We start from the raw sequence: 10,414 nt of genomic DNA, 5'->3' as shown, positions 1-10,414 counted from the left end.
TGAGGTAGGCCTGTAGTGCTATGAACTTCCCTCTCAGAACTGATTTTGCTGCATCCCATAGATTTTTTGTTGTTGTGTGTTCATTTTCATTGGTTTCCAGGAAGTTTTTGATTTCTTCCTTGATCTCCTCGGTGACCCATGCTTTGTTTAATAACATGCTATTTAGCTTCCATGTGTTGAAATGTCTTTGTATGTTCTTCTTGCAATTGATTTCTACTTTCATGCCATTGTGATCTGACAAGATGCTTGATATGATTTCAATCTTCTTGAACTTGTAGAGATTTAGTTTGTGTCCTATCATGTGGTCTGTCTTTGAGAATGTCCCATGTTCACTTGAGAAGAATGTGAATTCTGTAGTTTTGGGGTGTAATTCTCTGTAGATATCTATTAAATCCATTTGGTCCAGTGCTTCATTTAGAGTCTCTTTTTCTGTGCTAATTTTTGCCTAGAGGATCTATCCAGTGCTGTTAATGGGTTGTTGAAGTCCCCTGCTATGATTGTATTGTTGTTGATTTCTCCTTGTAAGTTCTCCAGAAGATTTTTAATATATTTTGGTGCTCCTATATTGGGTGTATATATGTTTATCAAGGTTATATCTTCCTGTTGGATATATCCTTTCAATATTATATAGTGGCCTTCTTTGTCTCTAGTTATGGTCTTCATTTTGAAATCTATTTTGTCAGATATGAGAATTGCTACCCCAGCTTTTTTTTGCTTACCATTTGCTTGGAAAAGTTTTTTCCATCCCTTCACTTTCAACCTATGTGAGTCTTTTGTTGAGAGGTGGGTCTCTTGTAAACAACATATAGATGAGTCATGCTTTCTTATCTAATCAGCTACTCTGTGTCTCTTTATGGGAGCATTCAATCCATTTACGTTTAAGGTGATTATAGATATATACTTATTTATTGCCATTTTTGTTTAGTGTGGTTCTCTTTTTCTTCCCATTTCTACTGCTAATTACAGCAGCCCTTTTAACATTTCTTGCAGTGCTGGTTTGGTGGTAATCTATTTCCTTAGCCTTTTTTGGTCTGGGAAGCTCTTTATTTGATCTTCTATTTTGAATGATAGCCTTGCTGGGTAGAGTAGTCGTGGATTCAGATTCTTGTTTTTCATGATTTTGATTACTTCATGCCATTCTCTTCTGGCCTGTAGTGTTTCTTGTGAGAAGTCAGCTGAGAGCCTTATGGGGTTCCCTTTGTAGGTAACCTGTTGCTTTTCTCTTGCTGCTTTTAGGATTCTCTCTTTGTCTTTAATTTGTGGCATTTTAATTACTATGTGTCTTGGTGTGGGCCTGTTTGGGTTCTTCTTACTTGGGACTCTCTGTGCTTCTTGAACTTGAATGCCTTCTTCCTTCACCAAATTAGGGAAGTTTTCTCTCACTATTTTTTTGAATATATTCTCTATCCCTTGCTCCTTTTCTTCTTCTTCGGGGACTCCTATGATCCGAATATTATTATGTTTCCAGTTGCCCCATAGTTCTCTTAAGCTGTCTTCCTGTTTTTTAATAGTTTTTTCCTGTTGTTTTTCTGATTGGTTGATTTTTTCTACCCTGTCTTCTAATTCACTGATCCGGTCCTCAGCTTCCTCTACTCTGGTTTTTAAACCTTCCAACGTGTTTTTCGTTTCTGATATGTCATTTTTTATCTCTTCATGTTGGTTTTTAATTTCCAATTGGCTTATTTTCAGTGTCTCTATGTCCTTACTTATGCTGTTCAGCTTCCTCAAGATCATGGCTCTGAATTCTAGCTCTGTTAACATGCCTAATTGCTCCACATTGATCTCATCTTCGGTGGAGGTGTCTTGCTCTTTCATTTGGCTTCTGTTTCTGTGTTTCACCATTTTGGCTATCACTGTGGGCTTTGGAGCCTGTCAAGTTCTCCCTGTGGGTGTTGGTGTTCTGCTGTTTGTGGCTCCCTCTCCTGTGTTTAGATGAGCGAGGGAGGACCCACGTTGAACACCACTGTCAAGTCTTACTTTCCTGGTTAAAGTTGCCAGCCCAGGAAAGGTACTGTTATCCTCTAGCTTTTTGCCTGGAGGGTAGTAGTCTAGGTTAATTGATCAGTTTTGGGTTGTCAGTTGATTGATAAACTCCGTCTGGTGCTCAGCCAAGGGGCTTTCACAGGGTGGGGTTGGATCTCCAAGGGAGGGGCTGCTGCCTCTCCTCAGAGCCCTGGGAAGGAACAATTTGGCCACCGTCCTGAGTGGCTGCACTCAGCCAAAGCTCTGAACGCCCTCCAAACCCGAGTGTCCCAACACAGTTTCAGTCCAGTCCGCCCTTCCTCTGCCGGAGCCCAAGGTGAGTGGCTGTGGCTGCTTCTGCCTCTGTCCCGGCTCTGCGCTGTGGAGCACCTGGGAGTGTATCCCGAGGGCGCAGCTCCCAGCTAAGGCTGCTGCTGAGCTGCTGACCGTGGGCTCCCAGCCCCGACTCATGCCTTCGCAAGCCTACCGGGATGGAGTCAGTGTCCCTCGTTGTATGGTCCTCGCAAGCTGCTTTTCTGTTGGTTTTTCCCCTCGATTTGTCTGTGTTATAGTTGTAATTCCAGTTTGGTTCTGGGAGACGGTCTGTGTAGCTCCGTTCACTCCGCCGCCATTTTTTCAATTCATATATATTTTTTTAAATTAGTGTTTTTGTATTATTCAGATAAATACCCATAAGTGGAATAGCTGGATCATATGGTAGATTTATTCTCAAATTTTCAAGGAAAATTTTATGTTGTTTCATAGCGCACTAATTTATATTCCCACTAAGAATGTATATGGGTGCCCTTCTCTCTACATTCTCTACAACACTTCTTATTTCTTGTGTTTTTGTTAATCGCTATTCTAACAGGTGTGATGTGATATCTCATTGTGGTTTTGATTTGCTTTATAATACACCGAAATTTACTCAAAATGGATTAAGGACTTGAATGTAGGACCTAAATCCTTAAATTTCCTAGAAGGAAACATAAGTGGTCAACTCCTAGACACTGGTCTTAGTATACTTTTATAGTATGACTCCAAAGGCAAAGGAAACAAAAACAAAAATAAACAAATGGGACTACAGCAAACTAAAAAGCTTCTTCACAGTGGAGAAATTTATCATCAAAACAATAAGAAAACATACTGAATGGAAAAGATAATTGTAAAGCATACATGCAATAGAGCATTATATTCAAAACATATAAAGTACTCACCTCAACAAAAACAAAACAATCAACCTGATTAAAAAATGGCAAAAGATCTGAATAGACATTTTCCAAAATAAGACATAAGTAGATGGCCAACAAGCCATGAAATGATGTTTAATGACCAATATTTTTAAAAGGGAATATGAACTACATGAACAGATAGTTCAGAAAAAAAGAAATCTAAATGACCCTAAAATGTCTTGAAAAGACTCTCAAATTCTTTAATAATAGATAAAATATCAATCAGCTGCCTCCCACATGCTCCCTGACTGGGAATCAAACCCACAACCTGGGTATGTGCCCTGACCAAAATTTAAACCCACCACCTCTTGGTGTAGAGGACAATGCTCCAAGCAACTGAGCCACACTAGCTATGGCTACTCTGAGATTCTTTGTTTCACTTCTCAATTTGGCAAAAATAAAAATATTTGCATCACACTCTGTTGGTAAGCTTAGAGAAAATAGGCACTCTTATGCATTATTGGTGGAACTGCAAATTGGCACAACGCTTGTATTGGTTTGTAGGTTATCCATAACAAAGTATCACAGACTGGGTGGCTTAAACAACAGAAATTAATTTTCTTACAATTATGGAGGCTAGAAGTCTGAGATCAAGATGCCAGCAGGGTTGATTTCTGCTGAGGCATCTCTCCTTGGATTGTTGGTGGCCATTTTCTCTTCCTTGTGTCTTCAAATGGTCTTCCTTAGGTGCATGTCTGTGTTCTAATCTCATCTACTTATAAGGAAACCAGTTAGATGGGATTAGACCCCATCCTAATGACTTAATTTCAACTTAATTACCTCTTTATAGACTATGTCTCCAAATGCCGTAACATTCTGAATATCTAGGGGTTAGCACTTCAACACATGAGTTTTCGAGGGCACAATTCAAGGCCTGTTCGAGGCCATATCAACCATTATGGAGGGAAATTTAGAAATAGCTATCAAAATTACCAATATATTATTCTTAATCTGATTTTGCTTCTGGAAATTTATCCTGCAGCTATACTTGTACACATATTAAATGAGATACATCCAACGATATTCATGTCAATCTTGTTTATAATAGCAAAAGATTGGAAAAAACCATGTCCATCAATAGGGGACTATTTGAGTAAATTATGCATTACCAACAGTGCAAAATTATGCACCTGTACAAAGAAATGAGTAAACTCGCCCTGGCCGGTTTGGCTCAGCGGTTAGAGCATCCACCTGCGGTCCGGAGAGGCCCCGGTTCGGTTCCCGCTAAGGGCACGTACCTCGGTTGCAGTTTGTCCCCGGCCCTGGATGGTCGTGCGGGTGGCAGCCACTCGATGTGTCCCTTTCACATCGATGTTTCCCTCTCTCTCTCTTCCTCTCTCTCCCTCCCACTCTGTCTGTACAAAAAAATGGAAAAATGTCCTCGGATGAGGATTAAAAAAATAAAATAAAAAATAAAAAAATAGAAATGAGTAAACTCTGCATGCACAACTAAAGAGAGATCACAATGACATGTAAAGTAAGAAAAGGAAGGCACAATACAATATAATTGCATGCTACCTACATCTGAGAAATACATTCATATTTGCTTGTACAGAACGTGCATACAGAAACACTGAAGGCTACTATAACAATGACAAAAAAGTAATAAAATTGGTTACTGATGGAGTACAATGGGGGCATAGAATAGAGGGGACAAGAATTGGAATTGAGGCTTTTCTATATATTCCTTTTTATAAAGTTTTCATTCCTAAATTATGTAAATTCAAAAACAATTAAAGTGATTCTAATTAAAGATTCCTGGTTCAGCCATGAAATTTCTAGTACAGTGTGAGACTAACCCTAGTCCTTTTACTTTTGAGAAGGACTAGTCTCCATTTATTAAAGCTTTATCTAGTTTTTTTTTAATTGTGCTGTTGTGAAATAAAAGAAATCCCCAGGAGTTGCAAATGCTTTCTCTATTTCTTTTTATTTTTCTTTGAAGAAAGGACGTGAGTTTAGGAGGACTACAGAGAATTCAGTTGAATTTAACATTGACCAAATAGGAGATTATCCAGATGCTACTGATCACCAACACTCAGCAGCACAAACACTCTTGGGTGTGTATCACTTCAAGCAAACAGAAGTGTGCCTTGCTGAGGGTGAGGTGCCTTGGCGGAGGCCGAGTGCTGCATCCAGCTGAGAGTGAGATTCCTTAAGAAAACCCCCTTCCTGTCACAGCACCCACAGCACTCTGAGCCTGCTTGCAGCACAGCAACCTCTCCGAGAATGCTACATCTAAAAGTGCAGTTTTTGGATGATTCCCAGAAGACTTTTGTGGTTGATGTAAGTGGAAATTGCATCGCTGTTATTCTTTTATCATTCATTCAATAATGGTCATTTGTGGACAGCCCATTAGCCAACAATGTTATGTCTTTGTTAGGACTGAATGATGGAGGACTGTATTTAATATCACAATGTAGCACATTTTCCCATTAACTTTTTTTCTAGAATAGGTTCTCTTTTCTCAAGTGACAGAAAAACAACACAAAAAGAAAACAAGTTTTAAAGATATGCTAAATGTTTGTAAAAAGGCAAAACAGCAATAGCTTGGTTGTCTTATGCAAAAAGGTATTATTGCTCATTGAAATAATTTGCCTATGAGTCTCACCCCATGAACATTTATGGGGAGAAAACTGGTTCTGAGGGAAAGGAGAAGGGGAAAGCTACCCTACTTTTCTGAAGAAAATCTATGGGCTTTGGGATGAGGGTAGAATTATGCAGTTCTAATGAGAACTTCAGGAAGTAATGACAAATATGAAAGAGGAAAATAAGAGATGACTCAGTTTGATTTAGTACTTTTTAGTTCAGTGTTCTTAATATCATTCCTAGCTGCAAGATGATTGTATACAATTATACCTCATCTCTTCAATAAAAAACAAATGTATTAAGCACCTCATTTGGGGCTCATCTTCCAATATTGTAAGATGTGTACATTTTGGTGTCAAGTTTTATATATGAGCATTTAAAATCTATGATTTTATTTGAACAAAAATGCAATTTGTTCTGATATTTACATTAGCTACTAACAGAACAAATAGTCCATTTTCTTTTAAATTTATACAAAATTAAGGTTGTTTTCTTTTATACATAAACTAACAACTGCTGTTGGGTGTGTGGGTAGCCCATTTTTCAAATGATTGTTTCATTTTTATGTGAATAATATGCTTTGTGGGTGATGACTTCATGACTTCTGTTTTGCTGTTTTGCTGTCTCTTCCTTTCATTTTTATTTGCAAAAGCCATTTCTAGCTCCACGGACCTGAATGATTTGTTTTTGTACCAAACGGCTTCCATTAGAGATATGAGGCATTTTCTATTCTTTCTTGGAATTGTATTTAAGAAGTGGAAAATGTCTTTTGAGTAGTTTATTCATTTTGCAGGCTGGTGGTGTACACTCACAGTGCTCCAGTACCTGAGTTAGCGAGCTGTTATTCAAAAGACACCGCTTTAGGCTAATTTTTAAATAGATATTTCAAGCAACTCAAAATGAAATCTTTGACAAAAAGTGACAGAAGAGCTTTCTGAATGTGGAGTTCAAATTCATATCCAAATAAACGGAGTAAAGGGTAGGGTGTATTATCATAGCTTCAAAAATTTTCCTTTGGAGGAGCTGATTCCAGCAACTCGAATCCCATATGATCTGGCTTCAAGTCAGATTGTTTCTTTCCAGCTGCAGCAACACATTTTGTTCCCTGGGAAGATAATGGGAAAGATTTAATACCCAGCAATTCAGGGGTCACAGCACCTGATTCCTTTTGCTCTGTGGAAGGCTACTCTGTAAGTAGCAATCATGGTGTTACTGAGAGTGGCAATAGCACTAACTGTATCCCATGAACAGTTTTCTTCTGAGCGGAATGGAACCTTAAGTTAGCAGTCATTTATACAACAGTATCTTTTCTCCTTAACCATAGTAGATTGATGATGATGATGATAGCAATGATGATGATGATAGCAGTTATAGTGAGTCAACAAATGAATAACACTTTAACATTTACAAAGCAATTCCACATCCATTAGTTCGTTTGATCCTTCATTCCATCCTGTGAGTGAAGGTAGGAAAACAATTAATTTTTTCCCATTTTTCAAATAAAGAGATGGAGACTTAGGAAGTTTAAGTGACTTGTGCAGGATTACACAGCATATAAATGCAGAGCTGAGGCTTCCAAACTAGAACTCTCCCCACTATTGAATATATAGTTGTATCCAGAAGGCTCATCTGTTAATAGCCTTCTAGTCTTGTAATATTATTCATAGACATCATTTATTTTCTGTTGCTCTCAAAGGACAAAGAATTTGGCATACAGTGAGCTTTTGATGACCGGTGTGTTCTGAGGAGCTATGTGAGAATGTGGTTCCTAGAGGTCAGGGAGAACATGGCATGAATATTTTCACTGATTCTAAAGCTTAAAATTCAACCTAAACACTTCCTCTTTTGTTAATATTAATATCGTAAGCAGGATAAAGAAATGCTTGGAACCATAAAAGAGGGAACCATTAGCAGTTAAGGAAAGCCACATGGAAGACTTTTGATGGCAAATTTGACTGAAATCTCAAGAGGCACGGATCAATCTCAGGAAGAATTGTTTATCAAGATAAGATTTTAAAAATAATTGGCTGGCCCAGCTGGTGTGGCCCAGTGGTTAAGCATTGACCCATGCACCAAGAGGTTGCCAATTCAATTCCCAATCATGGCACATGCCCATGTTGTGGGCCCGATCCCCAGTGAGGGGCATGCAGGAGGCAGCTAATCGATGTTCCCTGTCATTGATGTTTCTATATCTCTCTCCCTCTCCCTTCCTCTCTCTCTAACATCAATTTTAAAAATTAAAAAAAAAAAAATGTCTGCATGGGGAGAAATAATGGAATCTTAGGCATTAGTGTTGATTTTTTACAAAAAGTACAGCAGTAGAAATATGAAAAGGACACATGATCAGATAGAATAATGTCTCTTGGGTAAGGCTAATTGGCATCCAGAACCCTTTACTCTACCCCCATTAGCAACATATTGGTGAATTTGTTGGTGTCCAAGATCTGGCCCAGGCCTACAGACTCAGAAACCTGACTTGTCAGCACTCTACAAGAACTGAAGTCAGAGACTGATATTTAAAATCAGGATGTCAGTGTCACCATTTATAGTGGAATTGAGGACACCAAGGTCCTCTCATCATTTATATCAAATGCCAAATGTCAGAAAAGTCAGATTTAAAGGAATCAGACATATAGTTATAATATTTGATAGCCTGATAATACATCCTACTCCACAAAGACCTTGTCATTCAGATATTTTAGTCAATCATTCATTCAGTTATATTTTAAACAAATTATTATTAGATCATAATATGTTCCTGGCCCTGTTTGGGGCACATTAGACTCTACCACATGGGTAGGTAAAGTTCTTGAGAAAGAGCACACTCTCACGGCTTTTAGCTACCAACTATGGCTTCAGTGATTCTTTTTTCACTCATGGCATGGTTGAAAAACTCTTTTAGTGATTGACTTGTCTTTAACTTGTTAATGACTTCAATTAGATTACTGGGATAAGTGGCTGGCCTCAGAAACATTCTTTCTTTTTTTGAAGTTCCTTTGAGTATCTGTGCTGAGAAGCACTGTGTGTTAATTTTACAGGTGAACTAGAATATTTGTCAACCTTTTCTTTTCTGAATTTCTACAAGTATTTGGGGAATGCAGGATAGATATGGGACTTCAGAATTGCTGGATTGTGCCTACTAAAGTGTAATCCAAGGGGGAAAATATGTAGTGAAAACCTTATCTTACATTTTTTGTACCATCTTTTGTTCAGATAGAGTGGGAGGGAGAGAGAGAGAGAGAAATATCAATGTGAAAGGGACACATTGAGTGGTTGCCACCCACACATCCCAGCCAGGGCCGGGGACAAACTGAAACTGAGGTACATGCACTTGGTGGAAACTGAACCCGGTTCTCTCTGGACTGCGGGCTGATGCTCTAACCACTTAGCCAAACTGGCCAGGGCTTATCTTATTTTTTAAGCTCTCATATTTATTTAAGAAAATTGATTGTTGTTAAATATCAACATCATCCCTAGTATGGCACTTATCATGGACTGCATATCCTCAGATAATCACGGAGGGCTCTCTAGAATAATGATGGCGGCGGGTAAGCAGGAAGAGAAATGGAATAAGATAATGATTTTTTAAAATAATTGCAATATGCACTAAATATGGGTGAACCAAAATATATTAAAAAACTTCTGGAGGACTTCAAGGGAGAGATCAATAGCAACACAATCATAGTGGGTGACTTTAACACACCACTGACACCACAGGACAGATCTTCTAGACAAAAAATTAATAAGAACATAGAGTCCTTACAAGACAAATTAGATCAGTTGGACTTAATTGATATTTACAGAACATTTCACCCCAAAGCTGCAAAATATACATTCTTCTGAAGTGCACATGGGTCATTCTTGTAGATAGACCACATGTTAGTACACAAAGCAGGTCTCTACAAATTCAAGAAAATTGAAATCATATAAAATATCTTTTCAGATCACAGTGGCATGAAACTAGAACTCAATTTCACTAAAAATACACAAAAAACATTCAAACACTTGGAGGCTAAATAGCATGTTATTAAACAACAAATGGGTTACTAACGAGATCCAGGAAGAAATTAAAAACTTCCTGGAAACAAATGAAAATTAACACACAATAACACAAAATCTATGGGAAACAGTGAAAGCAGTCCTAGGTGGGAAGTTCATAGCACTACAGGCCTACCTCAAGAAACAAAAAAATTCCTCATTAGCCCTGGCTGGTTTGGCTCAGTGGTTAGAGTGTCGGCCTATGGTCCATAGAGACCCCAGTTCTGTTCCCGCTAAGAGCATGTACCTCAGCTGCAGTTTGTCCCCGGCCCTGGCTGGGTCATGCGGGTGGCAGCCACTGGATATATCCCTTTCATGTCGATGTTTCTCTCTCTTCCTCCCTCTCCCTCCCACTCTATCTGAATAAAAAATGGAAAAAATGTCCTCGGGTGAGGATTAAAAAAGGAGAAAAATTCCTAATTGACTTTCTAACCCTACAACTTAAAGAACTAGAAAGTAAACAAAAAGAAAAACCTACCTAGTAGGAGGAAGGAATTAGTAAAGGTCACATCAGAAATAAACGACAAGGAGACTCAAAAAACAATACAAAAGGTCAATGAAACAAAAAGCTGGTTCTTTGAAAAGATAAACAAGAA

General features: G+C 38.4%; 1 protein-coding gene across 1 annotated transcript in view; it reads left to right on the top strand.

The window, feature by feature from the left end:
• Nucleotides 1-5,420: 5,420 nt before the first annotated feature.
• FRMD7 (FERM domain containing 7) overlaps nt 5,421-10,414 on the top strand; it is a 67,454-nt gene continuing 62,460 nt past the window's right edge. The window contains 1 exon segment of the mRNA XM_036270074.1: nt 5,421-5,477. Within this exon segment, the coding sequence (XP_036125967.1) occupies nt 5,421-5,477 (57 nt within the window).

This window comes from Molossus molossus, unplaced genomic scaffold, assembly GCF_014108415.1.
Source record: "Molossus molossus isolate mMolMol1 unplaced genomic scaffold, mMolMol1.p scaffold_m16_p_2, whole genome shotgun sequence".
In the NCBI taxonomy this organism is placed as follows: Eukaryota; Metazoa; Chordata; class Mammalia; order Chiroptera; family Molossidae; genus Molossus; species Molossus molossus.
Note: the sequence above shows the minus strand (reverse complement) of the source record. Positions and strands in the feature narration are given on the sequence as shown.